This window comes from Pristiophorus japonicus, chromosome 22 (assembly GCF_044704955.1).
Source record: "Pristiophorus japonicus isolate sPriJap1 chromosome 22, sPriJap1.hap1, whole genome shotgun sequence".
In the NCBI taxonomy this organism is placed as follows: Eukaryota; Metazoa; Chordata; class Chondrichthyes; family Pristiophoridae; genus Pristiophorus; species Pristiophorus japonicus.
Window position 1 is genome coordinate 33067348 of NC_091998.1, and position 21871 is coordinate 33089218.

General features: G+C 49.1%; 1 protein-coding gene across 3 annotated transcripts in view; it reads right to left on the reverse strand.

Moving 5' to 3' along the window:
• pdlim1 (PDZ and LIM domain 1 (elfin)) overlaps window positions 1–21871 on the reverse strand; it is a 137839-nt gene that overhangs the window by 86015 nt on the left and 29953 nt on the right. For all 3 annotated transcript variants that reach the window (XM_070865854.1, XM_070865856.1, XM_070865855.1), the window contains exon 2: window positions 10701–10852. In XM_070865854.1, the coding sequence (XP_070721955.1) occupies window positions 10701–10852 (152 nt within the window). The remainder of the gene's footprint in view (window positions 1–10700; window positions 10853–21871) is intronic.

Consider the following 21871-nt stretch of genomic DNA (forward strand, 5'->3'; position numbering starts at 1 on the left):
AAGGGTATTAAGAGATATGGAACCAAGGCAGTTAGATAGAGTTAACATACCGATCAGCCATGAACTAACTGAATGACGGGACAGGCTCGAGGGGATGAACGGCCTACTCCTGTTCCTATAAGAACATAAGAAATAGGAGCAGGAGTCGGCCATTTGACCCCTCGAGCCTGCTCCGCCATTCAATAAGATCATGGCTGATCTGATCATGGACTTAGCTCCACTTCCCTGCCCGCTCCCCAAAACCCTTTATTCCCTTATCGTTCAAAAATCTGTCCATCTCCGCCTTAAATATATTTAATGACCCAGCCTCCACAGCTCTCTGGGACAGAGAATTCCACAGATTTACAACCCTCAGAGAATAAGTTTCCACTCATCTCTTTTTTAAATCGGCAGCCCCTATGGGCTAGAACCTCCATTTTTTTGCCTGCTTAACGCCCACTTAACGCCCATTTTACCGCTGAAATGACAAAGAACGCCCAGATATGACCCATTTTGGCACAAAACGAAACTGATGGGCTTTTTTAGCAGACTTATCGCCGAGCATTATTTTCCCAATGGGCTTAATGCCAAGAAAAAAATATTACCACCCGCCCATTCTTTCTGGGCAGAATCAGCAGGATGGGAGAATTCAACGGCCATAATATCGCCCAGCGTTACTTTCCGCACGGAAATAACGCCGAGATTCAATATTAGCGCCCGGCGACTGTTTTTTGTCGTAAAGAGTATTTTTACCCAAACTAGCGGCCATGGAGATCGTCCATCGTCAATTTCACCACCTCGCACACATATCGCCCACAATATCGCTCGCCCAAAAAAACGCCCACAAAAAGTGGAACTAACCGGGACGAATCACAGCGTTATGGACACCATGTTGTAGATCACATATTGTGTCCATTAAAAGGCTGCTGTGATTCAACCTCGGCGGAGTTCGGGTGTACTCTGCAGGCCGTTGGAGTTGATGTGAACACCTCTGAAAACATCTTGACCACACTGTGGCTGATTGGAATTGAAGAGGTGTGTTCGTCGTGACATTCCTTGTTTGTGAGCAATCGGTGGAAAACAGAGAACTACTGCAATGGGGCCTGTCCTTTCTCACCCTCTCTTGGTGACCAAATACACGCAGCAGACTCAACATCGCCGAAGGAACGCTGCACTGCATTATGTGCCCAAGGAACGAAGAGACAGACAGATGAGGAGGACCAGCCGTTACACCCCCCGCAAGTACAAGGAGAAGCATTCTTACCTCGACTTGCCCGACACCACCTGCCTTCGGAGACTGCACTTCCACAAAGAGGTTATCACTGAGCTATGCCAGCTGATAAGGGCAGACCTGCAGCCTGCCAGCACCATCAGAACTGCACTGTCCGTTGAGGTCAAAGTCACCACGGCACTGTCGTTCTATGCCTCGGGTTCTTTTCAGGTCACAGCTGTCGACATTTGCGGACTTTCTCAGCATGCCACAAATCGCTGCATTAGACAGGTCACTGAAGCCCTGTACACATGCAGTAGGGACTTGATCATCTTCCCTATGACCAGGGAGGCACAGAGTGAGAGGGCTCTCGGTTTCTCCAGAATTGCAAACTTCCCCAAGGGCAGGGAGCAATAGACTGTACTCAGATTGTGATGTGGGCACCTTTTCCAGATGCTGAGGTTTTCAGGAACCGCAAGGGATTCCACTCCCTGAATGTCCAGCTGGTTGTTGACCACCAGCAAATTATACTGGCAGTGAATGCTCAATTTCCGGGCAGCATCCATGATGCGCACATCCTGCATGAGAGCACTGTATCTGACTTGTTTAACAATGAGCCACAAGGTCAATGCTGGATGCTTGGGGATAAAGGATATGGCCTCGCCACCTGGCTGAAGACTCCCATTGCGTGACACCCACACAGAGGCCGAGAGGCGATACAACGAGAGCCACAGAGCAACTCGCAATATCGCGGAGAAAACCATTGGAGTGCTGAAGCAGCGCTTCAGATGCCTGGACAACTCAGGAGGTGAGCTCCAATACCACCCTAAGCAGGTAGCTCAATTCGTGGTGGTGTGCTCCATGCTACACAACTTGGCTATCAGGAGGGGACAAGAATTGCCTGATGAGCCTGACAGTCCACCTCACCAGAGAGAGAAAGAGGAGGACAAGGAGGTGGATGCTGACATCTGCCCAGACAATCAGGCTGACACTGAAGCCATGCCCTTGCCCCCCTGTAGACGCATGAAAGGGCCCATGGTGGTATGATAGCTGCAAAAGCCTTACGTCAGGAGCTCATCAATAAGCGCTTTGCCTGAAAAAACGTTGGTGTTATTTCCAAGGCTGACACACTGCTGGGTGTGCAGGTCATACATCAATGGTGGGCATCACCTTAGTGACAGTGAAAGTTTATGTTGATTGAAGTTAAGTGTGATTATACCCTTTGATGTTAACGAATCACCAGCATGTAATGGTGCAGCTATCTGAGTCAATGAGCTGCAAGGTTTTGTAAAATAAAAAACATTTAAACCGAACATTAGTCTGAACTCATCAATATTTCTGTAAAAACCAGCCCTTCCCTGCACCCCACCCCCCCCACTTTCTCCTCCCACCTCTACCCCTTCCCCTTACTCTCCTGACTCCAAGCCGCCTGGCCGAGGTGCTCCTCAGGTGATGCTTCATTGGGGGGGGGGGGGGGGAGTGACGGCCGAAGCGCTGTTTGGACGGTCCCGAGGTGGGAGCGTGCTCTGAGCCATAAGCAAGATGTTGCTGCTGGCTGTCATGTGTGGTTGGCAATGGGGGTGTGGCACCTTGGGGTGCAGTGCAGCTCTCCGGGACCACTGAGAGCCCTCTGCCACCAGTGTTCCTGGCTACCAGCTCCAGGCCTCCTCCATCCCTTCCATTTTATATGTTATTTGTTGAACAAAAACTCGGTGCCAACTATGTTCTTGTGCTTAGTGGGCTTTTTGCTGCTGATGAATCTCCGACGTGCCTTCCACAACAGCCAGACAAGCACACACCACAGCCACACACGCTGTCAGTCCCTCTGAGCACCCTCTCTCTCTGTCTCCTCTTCTGCGCATGTCATGATGACCCTTGACCTCCTGAATCGCGGGAATCGAGCGTTGCCATGCCGTTGCTAAGGACGGTCACACTTTACGACAGCAGGTCAGCAAAATTTAACGCTACCGCCCATTTGATATCGCTCGTGGTAACGCCCATTTTCAAAAATGTAAACTAGGTGTTTTGAGAATGGGTGAGAAGCCGGCGATCTGAAAACCCTTTTTTACCGCCTAGGCCGGAAATAACACCCATTTTTAGACGATAAGCACAAAAGTGGGGGTCCTAGCTCCTTGTCCCCTAGTTTTAGTTTCCCCGAGGAGCGTAAATATCCTCTCTGCATCCACCTAGTCGAGCCCCCTCATGATCTTATATGTTTCGATAAGATCACCTCTCATTCTTCTGAACTCCAATGTGTAGAGGCCCAACCTACTCAACCTATCTTCATAAGTCAACCCCCTCATCTCCAGAATCAACCTAGTGAACCTTCTCTGAACAGCCTCCAATGCGAGTACATCCTTCCTTAAATACGGAGACCAAAACTGTATGCAGTACTCCAGGTGTGGCCTCACCAATACCCTGTACAGTTGCAGCAGTGGTCAGAAACTGGAATGCTGACTTATTTTTCCTCCCTAGGTTCAGGGGCACTGTAGCAAGTTACTGCATCCTTTACCATCAATAAACTCAAAAAAATAAGGCAAAAGACCCAATTTTAAAGGCGGGGGTGGGAGGAGGGTGGGAGGGGGTGAGGTACGGTGTGTGCGAGCCCCGGGGAGTCCGAGACGCTGATGATAACGGCCGAACCTCATTTCCATAAGTGTTCTCCAATTGCTTCCCAATCCCGGCCAGGTCCAATACCTGACTCACGGGCGGCAGCAGGCCACAGCCCTGGACACAAGCAAGTATTGTGGGGGGGGGCAGTGGACACACTGAAAGGGATAGACAAGATAGTGGCAGAGAGGTTGTTTCCACTGGTCGGGGAGACTAGAACTAGAGGGCACAGCCTCAAAATACGGGGGAGCCAATTTAAAACCGAGTTGAGAAGGAATTTCTTCTCCCAGAGGGTTGTGAATCTGTGGAATTCTCTGCCCAAGGAAGCAGTTGAGGCTAGCTCATTGAATGTGTTCAAGTCACAGATAGATAGATTTTTAACCAATAAGGGAATTAAGGGTTATGGGGAGCGGGCGGGTAAGTGGAGCTGAGTCCACGGCCAGATCAGCCATGATCTTGTTGAATGGCGGAGCAGGCTCGAGGGGCTAGATGGCCTACTCCTGTTCCTAATTCTTATGTTTATGTTCACACTCGGGGGGCGGGGCCTGCAGCTAGGGAGGCCTAAGATCTTCCTGTGGGGCCTGGAGGGGCACGCCTACCCCTCCAGGCAACACGGGCACCTCAAAAAAAATAATTAAAAGACTAGCCTGCCTGGGCCTCTCTGGCCCATGATCCCCTTCCAGACAGGCTGAGCCTGACAGGGAAACAATCACTGCTCATTTAAGTGGGTGGTACACAAAGCTGTATATTTCTTGTGATTTTACTGTAAAAGCCAAGTCCCCCTGGTGCAACATGGTGTCTGTTTCCTAAAGTGGAAGGAACCAGCTGTTTTACCCAGAATAAGGAGTCACCCATTTAAAATGGCAATGAGGAGGAATTTCTTCTCTCAGAAGGTCGTGAATCTTTGCAACTCTCTACCCCAGAGAGCTATGGAGGCTGGGTCATTGAATATATTTAAGGTGGAGATAGACAGATTTTTGAACGATAAGGGAGTGAAGGGTTATGGGGAGCGGGCAGGGAAGTGGAGTTGAGGCCAAGATCTGATCAGCCATGATCTTATTAAATGGCGGAGCAGGCTCGAGGGGCCAAATGGCCGACTCCTGCTCCTATTTCTTATGTTCTTATGTAATTCTTAATTTTGTCAAGGGAGTTATCTGCACTGTTAGCATGATCTTCAGCTCCTCTCATTAGTGTTTAACACTGGGCTGTCAGTTTGGCTCAGAGTCAGAAGGTCATGGGTTCATCCCCCACTCCAGGACTTGAGCAAATAACCTTGGCCAACACTTCACTGCAGCACTGACAGAGTCAGAGGCACTGCCTTGGCAAGCACACTGAGGTGCTTTACTACAGTCATGACGGTGTGCAAGTGGTGGTACCATCTTTTGGAAGCAACGCTAGCCCATGGTCCAGTCTGCCCTCGTAGGTGGGCATAAACTTAAAGTCATCCAAGATTCTGCTGCCCGTGTCCCAAGTCCTGCTTACCCATCACCTACATATAAAATAGGTGCAGGAGTAGGCCATTCGGCCCATCGAGCCTGCACTGCCATTCAATATCATGGCTGATCATGCAACTTCAGTACTCCATTCCTGCTTTCTCTCCATACCCCTGATCCCTTTAGCCGTAAGGGCCACATCTAACTCCCTTTTGAATATATCTAACGACCTGGCCTCAACAACTTTCTGTGGTAGAGAATTCCACAGGTTCACAATTCTCTGAGTGAAGAAGTTTCTCCTCATCTCGGTCCTAAATGGCTTACCCCTTATCCTTAGACTGTGACTCCTGGTTCTGGACTTCCCCAACATCGGGAACATTCTTCCTGCATCTAACCTGTCCAATCCCGTCAGAATTTTATATGTTTCTATGAGATCCTGTCTCATTCTTCTAAATTCCAGTGACTATAAGCCTAGTCGATCCAGTCTTCCTTCATACGTCAGTCCTGCCGTCCTGGGAATGAGTCTGGTGAATCTTCGCTGCACTCCCTCAATAGCAAGAATGTGCTTCCTCAGATTAGGAGACCAAAACTGTACACAATATTCAAGGTGTGGATCTACATTGGGTTCTAGTTAAGCAACACCTTGATTTTAAAATTCTCATTCTTATTTTCAAATCCCTCCGTGGTCTCGCCCCTCCATATCTCTATAATCTCCTCCAGCCCCACAGCCCTCTGAGAATATCTGCGCTCCTCTAATTCTGGCTTCTTGAGCATCCCCGATTTTAATCCCTCTATCATTGGTGGCCATGCCTTCAGCTGCCAAGGCTGTACACTCTGGAATTCCCTCCCTAAAACTCTCTTCCTCTCTTGCCTCCTTTAAGACGCTCCTTAAAACCTATCTCTGAAGAAGCTTTTGGTCATCTGCCCCAATAGCTCCTTATGTGGCTCTGTGTCAAATTTTGTTCTTGGGACATTTTACTCCGTTAAAGGTGCTATATAAGTGCAAGCAGTTGTTATTGTTGACTGGAAAGATCGCATGGCACCCAGTTCTCCCAGTGTCCTGACCAACATTCCTCCCCCGAACAACACCGCTATACAGATTAACTGATCATCTCATTTATGCTTTGTGAGAGCTTGCTGTGCACAAATTGGCTGCCGTGTTAGCTACATAACAACAGTGACTCCATTTCAAAAGTACTTCATTGGCTGTGGAGCACTTTGGGACGTGCTGAAGATACGAGAGACTGTCCCCACATGCAAGAGGAGTTTGGGGCCCTGGGCAGTGGTAAGAGAGGAGGTGAATGGGCGGCCTTTGCATCTCCTGCATTGGCATGGGAAGATGTTCAGAGGAAGAGCAGCTTGCAGTGTGTAAGAGTGAAACAGGTCATCACGGAGGGAAAAGCCCCAGCCAGAAAGCAGAGAAGGGAGAGGAGCGGAAGATTTGTTTGATGATGGGATCAAGTTGTAAGTGGAGAAATGGTCGAGAAATGCTCTAGCTGGTAGGGTGAAAGGTCATTCAATGGGGACCCTATCAGAGAAACAGAGCAAGAACATACCTGCAATTATAAAGTGCTTTTCATAATCTCAGGATATCCCAAAGTGCTTAATATCCAATTAAGCGTGTATGGAGTATATTCACTGTTGTAATGTAGGGAGACGGATCAAGAGCTGGAAAGTGGGATTCGGCTGGATAGCTCTTTGTTGGCCGGCGCGGACACGATGGGCTAAAAATGGCCTCCTTCCGTGCTGTAAATTTCTATGATTGTATGAAACGCAGTAGCTACTTTATGCACAGCAAGGTCCCATAAGCAAAAGGCAGATAAATGACCATTAATTATTTTTTAAGCGATGTTGGTTGAAGAATAAATGTTGGCCAGGGCCCCTGGAGAACTCCCCTGCTCTTCTTCGAATAGTGCCATAGGATCGTTTACATCTAGAGGGCAGTTGGGCTTTCGGTGTCACGCCTCATCTAGAAGTCGGCACTTCTGACCGCAGCACTGCCCCGAGAGGTCAGTGGTGATTTCTCTGGTGTGGGGCTTAAACCCACGACTTTCGCACTCAGAAGCCGAGAGTGCTGTCCACTGAGCCATGGCTGGCACTGGAGGAGAGAAAGGGAGTGTTATGTATGCAATAAACTGAGTACTGTTTAACTAAGCAAGGTACAACTTGCTCTGCTTTATTTAGACCCAAAGTGCCTGACTCTCAAAATGGCTGGCCTTTTATATCTGAGCAGCACCAAACAGCAGATGGAAAGCCTCGGCTGAGGAAAGAGGAGGCGAGGCCCAAGGCTCTGGTGTGGAAAGTGGAGTCATCGGAGACAACGAGATTGGAAGAAGGGGTTGGGGTGCTTATTGGAAGCAGGGTACTGAGAATTTATGGTGGGCTTGTAGTCGATCCCTAGAGAGAGAGAAGTGTCAGAAGGGAAATGGAGAGTCAAGAGATAACATAAGAATATAACATTAAGAAATAGGAGCAGGAGTCGGCCTCTTGGCCCCTCAAGCCTGCTCCACCATTTAATAAGATCATGGTTGATCTGATCTTGGCCTCAACTCCACTTCCCCCCCCACCCTTCCCCATAACCCTCGACTCCCTTATCGCTCAAAAATCTGTCTATCTCCACCTTAAATACATTGAATGGCCCAGCCTCCACAGCTCTCTGGGGTAGAGAATTTCACAGATTCATGACCCTCTGAGAAAAAAAAATTCCTCCTCATCTCAGTTTTAAATGGGCGACCCCTTAGTCTGAAACTATGCCCCCTAGTTCTAGACTCCCCCACGAGGAGAAACATCCTCTCTGCATCTACCCTGTCAAGCCCCCTCAGAATCTTACACATTTCAATGAGATCACCTCTCATTCTTCTAAACTCCAATGAGTCGAGGCCCAACCTGCTCAACCTTTCTTCGTAACTCTCAGGAATCAACCTGGTACCGAGGTGAGCGATGGGTAGGAATTCAAAGTGCAGTTGATGAAAGCAGATCTGAGCATTAGGGCCCTGCCCTGCTCGGGGCAAAACACACAGTGCCTTGATAGGAAGAACAAACTCTGGTCTCTGAACATCAACAGTATTAATGCAGGAGGAAATATCTTCATAAACAAAGAGATAGCTGGCACTTGAAGAACAGCTGCAACCTGTACACTTACAGCCCGACTGCCTGCAGCACAACACTTGTTAGAAGGCTGGGAGAAGAGCCCATCTCGAAACGTGCAAATTGGTCCCAGATTCCGATCTGCTCCTTATTTGAAGGTGCTCGTGTCATTGGAGCCCAATCAGCTCATGGAGACACAGCCCTCACAGAAAGAACAGTAGCGTCAGGCAGAAACTACCCACAACGCTGTCCCAGATGACAGGGTGGCCCACTCGTTCCTGGATCTCCGATCTACCGCCAGGATCCCAACCTCACTCCTCCGCCCACCGAGCTGGCTCAGCCCGTTCAGAGGGCTCGGGTCATGACGCAAGGTCGCGGCATGAAACAAGCACCCATGAAGCACTGGAGTTTGACCTCCCCCCAATGATTGAAGGTTTTCTTTAACGGAATGATCCTCCCTACTATCCTGCCTCTGCCCTCCTCGTGGTTCCAGGATATGGGAGAACAACCAGATGTCCATCTCCCTCCCTCCCTCCCTCTCCGGCCATCTCCTTCCCTCCCTGTCCGGCCATCTCCCTCCCTCCCTCTCTGGCCATCTCCCTCCCGCCATCTCTGGCCATCTCCCTCCCTCCCTCTCCGGCCATCTCCGTCCCTCTCCGGCCATCTCCCTCCCTCCCTCTCTGGCCATCTCCTTCCCTTCCTCTCCGGCCATCTCCAAACACTTTCCACTCTCTATCTACAACTCGGGGCCAATGCTGGCACTCAGATGATTTTTCCTATGGTACATGGAATTCCAAGTACTCGGATTCGCAAGAACATGCCAATTCCGAAGAAGAAAAAAAAATTAAGCCTTGTTTGGAAAAATGCTGATTAAATATCATCTGTGACAGAAGTAATAGCCAACACATACATGCGCACACACACATGCACACGCACACACACGCACGCGCACACACACACTCGCGCACACACACACACGCGTGCACACACACGCGCGCGCGCACGCACATGCACACGCACACACGCACACACACACGTGCGCCACAGCACTAAAACTAATAGAACCAGAGCATTAAAGAACAAGCCATTAACGATACGAATAGTCCAACCGCTCTGGTGTATTAGTTCTATCCCTATGTGGCTAGCTCCTGGATTAATATGGAGGCACAGCTTTGCTTCCACTGATGGGTTAATGGGCAGTCACTGAGCCATACAGGGTAGATGATGCCAGGGTGTGTTGAGCTACCTGGGGTAGTAATTGGTGTGCTACAATTCAGTGCAGTGCCCCTGGATTAAGTAGAACTCAACAGGTCAGCCAGAGTTGCTGCTCCTGTAATCGAGAGCTTCTTGAGTTGGTGCAGTTCGGTATCACCTCAGTGTATTTACAAACTAAAGCCGGCCAAGCTGTCCTGCATTACTGTATTAAACTGCCAGAAAAACACCGAAAACACCTTTCACAAGCGCAGGATGTCCCAAAGTGATTTATAGCCAATTAAATACGCAGGAAGTGCAGTCACTGTTGTGATGTTGAAAGCTCCCACAAACAGCAATGAAATAAATGACCAGATAATCAGGGGTGGGGGGGTTAGGAGTGTTGGTTGAGGATAAATGTTGTCCAGGATATGCCTGCTCTTCAAATATTGCCATGGGAGCGTTTATATCCACTCTAGAGGACCTCAGTTTAAGAACATAGGGACATAACATATTGTTGTAGGAGTAGGCCCTATGGCCCCTCGAGCCTGCTCCGCCATTCAATAAGATCATGGCTGATCATCGACCTCAACTCCACTTTCCCACTCGATCGCTTGATTTCCCTAGACTCCAAAAATATAGCGATCTCAGCCTTGAATATATTCAGAGACTCAGCCTCCACAGCCCTCTAGGGCAGAGAATTCCAAAGACTCACAACCCTCTGAGTGAAGAAATTCCTCCTCATCTCCGTCTTAAATGGCCGACCACTTATCCTGAGACTGTGCCCCTTAGTTCTAGACACTCTAGCCACGGGGAAACAACCTCTCAGCATACACCCTGTCAGTCCCCTTCAGAATCTTGTATGTTTCAATTAAATCACTTCTCATTCTTCTAAACTCCAGAGAGTATAGGCCCATTCTACACAATCTCTCATCATAAGGCAGCCCTCTCATCCCTCAGTACTGTTCTGGGAGTGCCTGCGTAGATTAGGTGCTCAAGCCTCGGGAGTGGGACTTGAACCCACCACCTTCTGACTCGGAGGCGAAAGGGCTTCTGTTGAGCCAAGCTGGACGTCAGAGTCACTTTAGTCAATCTGTAAACCTGTCACTGCTCGATCTTTGGGACTGGTTAACAGTCAAGAAACAAAAAAGGTAAACGTTTCCTTTTTATATATAAAATGCAAGTTGTACCTGGCGATCAGGAAGGTCATTTCATCTCCACAGGCCTTGATCTTGTTCTGAGCATCCAAGTGGGTCATCCCATCAGTATTTTCACCATTAATGGACAAGATCGAATCCCCAATACAGAGTTTGGCACCTTCAGCTTTACTCCCTGGAGTGATCTGACAAAAGGAAGAAGACACTGTGATCACCAAAGAATCAAGTTAGATCAGGATTTTCTCCCGCTCTCTATTGGCTAGCCAATTCCCCTCACGTGTCTCAGTGGGCATCGCTCTCACCTCGAGTCACATGTCTGCTCTCTCAGGTGGACATAAAAGATCCCATGGCACTATTTCAAAGACGAGCAGAGGTGTTATCCCCGGTGTCCTGGCCAATATTTATCTCTCAACCAACATCACAAACAGATTATATGGTCATTAGCACACTTCCCTGTGCAAATTGGCTGCTATGTTTCCTACATTACAACAGTGGCTACATTTCAAAAGTACTTCATTGGCTGTAAAGTGCCTTGGGATGTCCTGAGGTCATGGTGATCCACCATTTTAAAGTTAACTGTGGGAAGGTGGGTTTCCCAGGCCTAGGGGAGCCTGCCAGTTAAAGGGAGGCGAGGGCTGTTGGATCCAGGAGGCAAGTGCCTTTCCACTTATCTGCTGGATCCAGCGTTCCTGCCTCGCCAATCCCCTGCCATCAGACGAGCCCCCAACCACCCTTCCGATCTCCCCACCAGGGGCCTTCGACCCCCCCTCTCCCCACCACTCTCACCCCCCTGCCACGAGGCCTACGATCTCAGATACCCCTCCGACCTTGAACCTTCCCTCCTCCCCTTCCCCCTCAGCCTCTGACCTCACCCCCACCCCGACCTCTTCCTCCAGCGACCCCCCCCCCTCCCGCTGACCTCCTCCTCCCTCCGCCCCAGCCTCTGACCTCCTCATATCCCCCCAACACCAGCCTCCTTCCACACCCTTCCAATCTCCCCCTAACCTTCGACTGGAACTCAAGCCTGGGACCTTTTTGCTCTGATCTCCACTTAGCAGGGCATCTACTAACTGAGGTGCAAAACTGATCAACAACTTGCATTTATATAGTGCCTTTAACATACCAAAATGTCCCAAGGCACTTCATAGGAGTGTAATCAGACAAGATTTGATACAGAGCCTAAGAAGGAGATATTGGGAGAGGTGACTAAAAGCTTGGGTCAAAGAGGTATGTTTTAAGGAGGGTCTGTAAGAGGGAGAGAATTGGATGGAGAGGTTTAGGAAGGGGATTCCACAGCTTAGGGAAGGCATGGCTGCCAATGTTGTGGTGAAGGAAGTGGTGGATGCACAAGAGTCTAGAGTTGGAGGAACGCAGAGATCTTGGGAGCGTTGTAGGGCTGGAGGAAGTTACAGAGTCAGGGATCAATCTGTAGTAAACATGAGGAGTTGAGTAGTTTGATCTATATGTTGTGACACCACTTTCACTGAGCTAATGAAGCACATTGGTACCCATAAACAAGAGGACAATCTGCACTTAAGCCAATACAGGGTATAGTTCTTCTGACACTCAAGTCATCTTCTCAAATTCCTCCCATCACCGCCCGTGACGGCTATGCAACGGCTTCTCTTCCCTCCCCTGCACCATTACCTCTGGAGCCCCCCCAAGGATCTATCCTTGGCCCCTTCCTATTTCTCATCTACATGCTGCCCCTCGGCGATATCATCCAAAGACACATTAGGTTCCACATGTACATTGACGACACCCAGCTCCACCTCACCACCACCTCTGCCGGCCCCTGCACTGTCTCTCATTTGTCGCACTGGTGTCCGACATCCAGTCCTGGATGAGCAAAAATGTCCTCCAACTAAATATTTGGAGGACCAAAGCCATCGGGGCCAAAATTCAGGGTCCGGATAATGCCCGTTACCAAAGCGGCGGCCATGCGGCGGAATCGAGTGGTCGTCGTGTTGCAGTCCATTGGTTGCCCCGACCCAAATTCACCCCGGGGATTTTTGGTCTGTTCCCATTTCCGCCCCGCTGCTGCCGACCGCCGCAAGCGTGTCATCAAAGCGTGTACCACCATTCTCCCGCACCTCCATCGCAATCCACCCGAAATTTACCCCCAAAAATCAACGCTTCCATCACGCGGTGTCCCTGACAGGTTTTTCTGTCAGGGCACCTTGCTTTGTGGGTGCACGGCACGGCAATGCAACGGCCCTTCAAGGGGAGGGCACACTGCCGTGGCAGCCATGTTTTTTTTTGCCGGCTGAGTTCCTGATCGGCCGGCCAATTATTGCCCCAGGTTTGGCCGGGCCGCCAACGGGCAGCCTGGCTCCCCCTCTTGGGCCGAAACCCTCCTTGGTGGCCCAGGGGCCGAACATACAAATTCGCTGCTACTCTCCCCCTTTAAATGAGGGGAGAGACGTGGTGACGCACGCGCGCACCGACGTTACCACCGCTCTGCCGCTGACCGACAGCTACCGAGACTCGATCCCGCCCCCACTTCCGCCCCTCACCAGCACTTACCGCCGCACTGCCACGCCTATTATGACCAACTTCCGGTCTTGTCGAAAAAAACGACAAAGACCGGAATATCGATTAGGAGTCGACCTCTTCCCATACGGCGGTAAAAACAGGTAAGAAATCGTAGGTGCGGCAGGTTTCTGGCGAGCCTGAATTTTGGCCGCTTCTTCTTCAGTCCCCGCCATGAGCTCCCTCGCCACTGACTCCATCCCTCTCTCTGCCAACAGTCTGAGGCTGAACCCGACTGTTCACAATCTTGGTGTCGTGTTTGGCCCAGAGATGATCTTCTGACCACATATCCGCTCCATCACCAAGACCGCCTACTTCCAGCTCTGTAACATCGCCTGACTCCGTCCCAGCCTCAGCTCATCTGCTGCTGAAACCCTCATCCTTTGTTACCTCTAGACTTGACTATTGCAATGCTCTCTCGGCCAGCCTCCCATCTTCCACCCTCCATAAACTTGAGCTCATCTAAAACTCGGCTGCCCATGAGGTGCGGGTGTGGGAAGAGAAGCCATTGCAGGTGATTCTCTGAAACTCACACCAAGTCCCATTCACCAATCACCCCGGTGCTTACGGACCCTGATTTTAAAATTCTCAACCTTCTTCAAATGCCTCCATGGCCTTGCCCCGCCCTATCTCTGTAACCTCCTCCAGCCGTACAACCCTCCGAAATCTTGCCGCTCCTTTAATTCTGGTTTCTTGAGCATCCCCGATTTTAATCGCTCCACCATTGGCGGCCGTGCCTTCAGCTGCCTGGGTCCGAAGCTCTGGAATTCCCTTCCTCTCTACCTCTCTCTCCTCCTTTAAGATGCTCCTTAAAACCTACCTCTTTGCTCAAGCATTTGGTCATCTCTCCACATATCTCCTAATGTGGCTCGGTATCAAATTTCGTTTGATCACGCTCCTGTGAAGCGCCTTGGGACGTTTTACTATGTTAAAGGCGCTATATAAATGCAAGTTTTTGTTGTCGAGACAGAAAATTTCATAAAGTGGTGCGATGGGCTGTACGCAAGAATCAGCCAGAGCAGAATTCCAATTAAAGTCATAGTCGCAGTGTATAAACAAAATAAAACTTTACAGACATCACAATATTAAATGACATAAATGCATTTAAAAGGATGCTAGATAAGTATGAGGGAGAAAGGAATAGAAGAATATGTTGATGCAGTGAGATGAAATAAATCGAGTGGGAGGAGCTGGTGTGGAGCATAAACACCAGCACGGACTGGTTGGGCCGAAGGGCCTGTTTCTGTGCTGTAAATTCTGTGTAAAGGCAGACACAACTTACAAAACTGCAGCAACAAATCCAACTAAAGGGCCAAGTGAAATTCTTTTGCCAAGTCCATGATTGTGAAATACTGGCCAACTTGTGGGAATTGGTTTTACATCTGACTGGCGGTCAAGAACATTTCAACTTCCAACATTAATTATGTATCTGTGGTGGGCTATTTACAGACTCCGATACCGTTGTAGGAAGTGACGCTTTAGAAATTAGCAGCAGTGGTCCACGCAGTGTTAAGGATAAAGCAATAGTGTTAACAACAGGAAGCAGGCCAGACCTGAAACGCAAACTGACCAATGGACACTGATTCTCTGGTTGACCCATGCCACCGATATCTGCAGTAGAAAGAGTATGTGTTTGCCTTGCATCAGATTGGAACAGGGCCTGGGCCTCGCATGGGAGCCTGGGCCTCGGGTGGGAGCCTGGCCCTGGGCTCCGGGTGGGAGCAGGAGCCGGAGCCTGGGCCCCGGGTGGGAGCAGGAGCCTGGGCTCCGGGTGGGAGCAGGAGCCTGGGCCTCGGGTGGGATCAGGAGCCTGGGCCTAGGCCTCAGGTGGGAGCAGGAGCCCGAGCCCAGGGTGGGAGCAGGAGCCGGAGCCTGGGCCCCGGGTGGGCAGGAGCCTGGGCCCTGGGTGAGAGCAGGAGCCAGAGCCTGGGCCCCGGGTGGGAGCAAGAGCCTGGGCCTGGGCCTCGGGTGGGAGCAGGAGCCGGAGCCTGGGCCTCGGGTGGGAGCAGGAACTGGAGCTTGGGCCCCGGGTGGGAGCAGGAGCCGGAGCCGGCGCCTCGGGTGGGAGCAGGAGCCTGGGCCTGGGCCTCGGGTGGGAGCAGGGCCTGCCATAGACAACAAGCACAAGTGGAGACATTGGTGAAGGACTGAGGTCTGTAGCGCAGATCACCTCCATGGCAAAAGTGGGTGAGGGATAAGGTAAATAGTGACCGGGTGATGGAAAGTTTGGGTTTTAAAAGCCTGACGATTGTAAGAGGAAGGAACGACTAAGGGGGTGAAGAATTGTAAGGTTTTAAGTCCTGCAACAGAATAAGTTGGAGAGAAAACTGCTGGATGAGCTCAGAGCAGTGCAGGGGAGAGCTATTTCCCTTAGCAGAGAGCTCAATAACAAGGGGGCAAAGATAAAAAGTAATTGATAGAGAATTAGAGGGGAGTTAAGGAGAAATGTTTTCACCCAGAGAGTGGTGGGGGTCTGGAACTCACTGCCTGAAAGGGTGGTAGAGGCAGAAACCCTCACTACTTTTAAAAAGTATCTGGATGTGCACTTGAAGTGCCGTAACCTACAGGGCTACGGACCAAGAGCTGGAAAGTGGGATTAAGCTGGGTGGCTCTTTGTCGGCTGACAATGGGCTGAATGGCCTCCTTCTGTGCTGTAAATTTCTATAAAGTAATGATTTAATGAAAAGAAGATTTAGCAATAGTGGAGGTGGTGGCAGTTTTGGTTGAGATCAGAGAATGTTCCAAGGCTGAGACCCTGTGACTCAAAGGAAAACGTGGAAAAATTGTCCTGTGATACCAGCAGATTTCCCATGGCCTGAAGCACATCCCAGCCTTGACACAACAAGTAACCGGGAACCAGAGCACACAGGTATCAGGTATCAACTTTGTGATGCATTTGCAGCCATGCTCTGTACCATGTATTGTACCATGTAATTACATGCAACAGCCAACAGATGGGGAAAGCCCGGGAGGCTACATTACTGCACCTCGTGCTGCCTCCCTATATAAAGCAGGCTCCCACTGCAGTGCTCACTTTTGGAGTTTACATTAAACCTAAAGGTCACAAGGTGATCAGCTCCAGCATAGGCCACGCGTGATTTATTATAGTGATAAGCATATGTATCAAACGTCATGGGACAGAGTTACAGAGGCAGCAGAAGTGGTACGTGAAACTTTCTTCTAACTTTCTGTGTGGCCTATTTTGGATTTAAAAAGAATGTAGAAAGTGCATTCCTGGCATGAACAGAGAGGTTTGGCTTAAGCACCAATTGCTCTTAGAATTATGAAGACTTAACAACTTGGCCACAATCTCTCGGCTGTGGAATACGCAGCAGCCTCAAACAGCTCTCCGAGCTGCTTGGCTTTTGTTCATGCACCAAGTCAGGGGGCAAGAAACGGATTTGCTCTTCAGACAGAGCTGCAACAATCCCACTGGGTGGATGGGAGCATGGTACAACATGAGGACAGCGAATAGGGACAAGTTCACTCGCGGATCGGCACTCCCTCTTCCAGTTTTGGATGCCACATTGTGTGTGTGGCGGAGGGGGGGGAGCGAGGCGGGGGGGGGCGTCATTTGTGAGTCGAGAACTACCATCAATGGCATCTGTTGGCAGTCACTGGCCATGAAGCTCATCACAGATGTTATGTATGTAAACATTGTAACTGTGTAAGACTTGCCACCAGAGGGTGCAAAAGTTGGAGGCCCAAGGGTCACCTACACACCTCAAGCAAGGGAGTATAAAAGGTTGTCTGCCATGCTGTTTAGGCACTCTGGAGTTGTATTAAAGAGACTAAGGTCACATCAGTTTTAGCTCACAGTGCTCAGTCTTGTGGAGTTCTTCAGTACTTAACAACAGCCAAGAACAATTCTGTCCTCACCCAACATGTAAGTATACGCCTGTCCCATCAGGAGTAACTGGTCGAGCAGGAGAGGGAACCGCCTCCCGATAACTTGTAGGTGCTGAGGACAATGGTAGCTAATACTAACCTCACTGCACACTCTAACCCCAGCAAACCCTAACCCCCATTGATAATCCTAACCCCAAATAACCCTGACCTCACTGCTCACTCTAAACCCCACAGCACAGTACTCCAAGTGTGGTCTCACCAAGGCCCTGTACAATTGTAGCAAGACTTCCTTACTGTTATACTCCGACCCACTTACAATAAAGGACAACATGCCATTTGCCTTCCTTATTGTTTGCTGTACCAGCATGCTCGCTTTCTGTGTTTCTTGCACAGGGGCACCCAAATCCCTCTGAACACCAACATTTCAAAGTTTCTCAACATTTCAAAAATATTCTGTTTTTCTATTCTTCCTACTAAAGTGAATAACCTCACAGTTCCCTACATTATACTCTGTCTGCCACCTTACTGCCCACTCACTTTGTCCATCTATATCCCTTTATAGATGCTTTGTGTTCTCCTCACAGCTCACTGTCCCACAGAAGCATACCCATTAACAATCATGGGCAGACTTGTCTATAGTTGCCCAGATTATTTTTTTTTTTGAACAGATGTTACATTGGCAGCACACCAGTTCCTGGCATGAGCTCCATATCGAAGAACGTTTGAAATATTGTGGTCAGAGCCTTCGTTATTTCCTCTCCGACTTTCCACAACATTCCAGAGTGCTTTCCACACTATGTTCAACTTTTTCCGTACAACTTCTTTTCCGACGTTTCTCCGATTTAATTGCTACACCTCCAGCTCTTAAACATCATAACCAGCATTAGCACTTGTGTGAAAACAATGACAAAGTGCCCATTTACTATCTCAACCAACAATAGTATTTTCAACAATAATTATTAGTTAAAGACAGTTTCACACCTTATAGGAACTCCAAACCTGCAAATATACTTGAAAAAGGAGCAATTTACAGAGCCATGGGGAGCGAGTGTGATCTTCAAAAACACAGCATGTACACGATGGGTCGAATGGCCTACTTCTGTGATGCATGATTCCATGATTTTATGATGATTCTATGAAATATAACTCTCTCCTTTCCTCCTTAACATACAATGCTAAATACAGTATCATGGCTTATAAAGTTAAATGCAGACAGGCAGCAGGGACAGAGAATTCCTGACGCATTTAATTTGAAGAATATTCAAAACATCTGGCAGAGATTTTATTTATGCATTGTGACATTTATTCCAGCTTCCAAGGTGCCAAATGTATTTCCAGAACCCGAGAGAGTCTGTAACAGTGACCGAACACAGACTCACACAGTAGAATTACATTCTGAACGATACGAGTAGGAACACTACATTACCCCATTTTCCCCCAGCACCTCAAAACTGTGAAGGTCCTAACCTCCCTCAAACTCCCTCCTTGGCCCTTTAGAACTCAAGCGGAAGTGTCACACAACCGCTACTTTACCTCGGTCACTTGCTGGCGTCCTGCTCCACGGGCCTTGGCTATTCACAATTCAAAAAACTTTATTATTATTTGTTCATTTTTTTTGTTGTTGAGTCACAACTCAACCCAATTTCTTCTTCAAGGGGCCACGCTCAGGAATGAGATCATAGGGCTGAGCCTGCCATGTTCTCTCGAGGCGAAGCCCTGGTTTCAATTGTTCCATTGCAGTCAAATGTAGACCAGACGTTTCTTCAGAGGATGGGGTAGGGGTTGGAGGAACCATAAGAACTGGTTACCCCACCCCACTGCTGCCGACATTCCTCTGCAAGAACTGCCCAGTGCCATTTTCGACGTGGCCTGGAGCGGGCGGGAGGGGAGAGCCGCCGGGAAGCGCCCGCTGACGTCAGCAGACGGCCGAGTGGCGCAACTGATCTCCCGCCCGCCGAGCTCCCATATTCCTGCAGGCAGGAGTCAGCGCCAGAACGGGGGTGGACCACTGGCTGGAGGCCGGTCTGTCCCCGACGGTAAGTCTGAAGATCTGAAAAAGAAAGGTAGTGAACATTTTTTCTTTCCCCCACAAAAACTTACCTGGATGGGGTACCCTGAAGGTCTTCCGATAGTTTTTTTTTTCCTGAGTATTTTTAATTTCAGCTGTTCGACCCTCCGTGGGCCCGACTCCATCCTCGGCGGCACTTGTGCGGCAAGCGCCGAGAATGGGAGCTCCCGCTGGCTGCCGCCCAGATTGGCGGCGTAAGTCCCTCATTTGCCGCCCGCCGACCTTAAAGGGACCTTGCTGATAAATATCCCGCCCAAGGTACCGTCAGGGACCTCAGCGGCCATTGGCGGTCCTTTGGGCGGTGGGGGCCCTTCACCAATTTCAGCCCTCAAGTCTCTCAAATCGTGTGTTATAACTCAGATCTTAAACACGAGAGATCCGCCTCTAGCTCTTCTCTGCACTGCGTCCACTGAGTCACTGTTTTCCTTGGGTTTCTGACCACAACTGGGCACAGTATCAATGTGCGATCTGACCAGAGAAAGAGAGAGATCAACGGGAGTCAGTTGTTCAGCCCCTCGGGCCTGTTCTGCTTATGGTCTTAGATTATGAACGGATCTGTAGCTCAACTCCATTTACCCGCCTTGGCTCCATGTGCCTCGATACCCTCACCCAGCAAAACTCTATCGAGCGCAGTCTTGTAACTTCCCGTCCGCCCACCAACCACAAAGCTCTGGGGGAAGAGAGTTCCCGAGCACAGTACTCTTTGATCATAACTCCCTCTGACAGTATCGCATGCAGTTCAACATTGTATTGGGTTTGTGGATTGCTGCGCTGCATTGGCTGGGTGTGAACTTTACAAGATGGCTCGGCCTCCTTCAGTTTCATTTTCAGCTACTTCAACACCATACATTATTTTGCTTTCCTATGTGCAGTAATTTATACTCATTTGCATTAAGTTTCATCTACGGTCTTTCTGCCCACGTACTACATTCTATCCAACTTGCTTCATCATTTTGGCGCCGGCTCCTCCGATTCCACTGCCCCCGCCGAGGGCTCAATTTTCCCCAGTGATTCACGCCGTTTTTTTTTGAGCAGGCTGCTCTTTTTGGCCTAAGTTGAAAAACCACAGTTTTCCCGATCAATTTGCACCAGCGTAACTCAGTTAGTTATGACCTTCCCTGGAGTTAAAGGAAATCAGCGCAGTAGATGCCCAGACACACTAAAAGAATTGAAAGAGAGAGAAAAAGAGAAAGAGAAAGAGAGAGAGAGATAAAAAGAGAAAGAGAAAGAGAGAGAGAGAGAAAAAGAGAAAGAGCGAGAGAGAAAGAGAAAGAGAGAGATAGAAAAAGAGAAAGAGAAAGAGAGAGGAAAAAAAAAAGGGAGAGAGAAAGAGAGAGAGCGAGAGAGAGAGGACCGTCAAGCCCTTCGGGCGGGTTTGGAGGTAAGTTTCTGCTATGTGTTTTTCAATTCTTTATTGTATGCTTCACTTTGCAGCCTCAGCTTGCATTGTGTCCCTGGTTATCTTGGCAGCCCGATCTTGTTGGCACAGATCAAGGCTCCATCCCCAAAACTAAAGGTTGGGTTAGGCTGCGCCAAAATGAAGAAATCCAACGGGGAAACTTAGAATATTTTTTGGCGTACTCTTCAAGTACACCAAAAAAATGCTTTGGGGAAAATTAAGCCCCTAATCTTGGTATTTGTTTTATTCATTCTTGGGATGTGGACATCACTAGCAAGGCTGGCATTTATTGCCCATCCTTAGTTGCCTGGAGAAGGTGGTTATGGTCCTCCTGCTTGAAGTGCTTTGATACATAAGAACATAAGAAATAGGAGCAGGAGTCGGCCAATTGGGCTCTCAAGCCTGCTCAGCCATTCAATATCATGGCTGATCTGATCTTGGCCTCAACTCCATTTCCCCGCCTGCTCCCCATAACCCTCGACTCCCTTATCACTCAAAAATCTGTCTATCTCTTAAATATATTCAAAGACCCAGCCTCCACAGTTCTCTGGAGCAGAGAATTCCACAGATTCACGACCCTCTAAGAGAAGAAATTCCCCCTCATCTCTGTTTTAAATGGGCGACCCCTTATTCTGAAACTATGCCCCCTAGTTCTAGATTCCCCCACGAGGAGAAATATCTTCCCTGCATCTACCCTGTCGAGCCCTCTCAGAATCTTATACGTTTCAATAAGCTTGCCTCTCATTCTTCTAAACTCTGTTGAGTATAGGCCCAACATTTCTTCATATGACAACCCTTTCATCTCAACAATGGAGTGATTTGCAAGGTCGGGTCAGAGGGCAGTTAGAGTCAACTACGTTGGTGTGGGACTGCAGTCACATATTGGCCAGAGTAAGGACAGCAGATTCCCTTCCCAAGAAGATATTGGTGAACCAGTTGGGCTTTCAAGACAACCCAACAGTTTCATGGTCACTTTTATTGATACCAGAATTTTTGTTTTAATAAACTGAATTCAAATTCTCAAACTGTCATGGTGGGTCTTAAACTCCAGTCTCTGGATCATTAGAATATGCGTTTGGATTGTTAATCCAGTAATATAACCACTATACTACGATACCAAGCTTGGTCAATTTGCACTGATTTTCTGAATGGAGATATGTATGTAATTAGAAACAGTAGTGGCTCCAATACTGACTCCGGGGCATCCCAATTAATACACCCCCCCCCCCCCCACATAAACCCTCATTGTTTTCTCGCCTTCAGCCAATTTCTTATCCATTCCCAAAGTAAAGCCCAAATCATGGAATCATAACACACGGAGGAGGCCATTTGGCCCATCGTGCCTGTGCCAGCTCT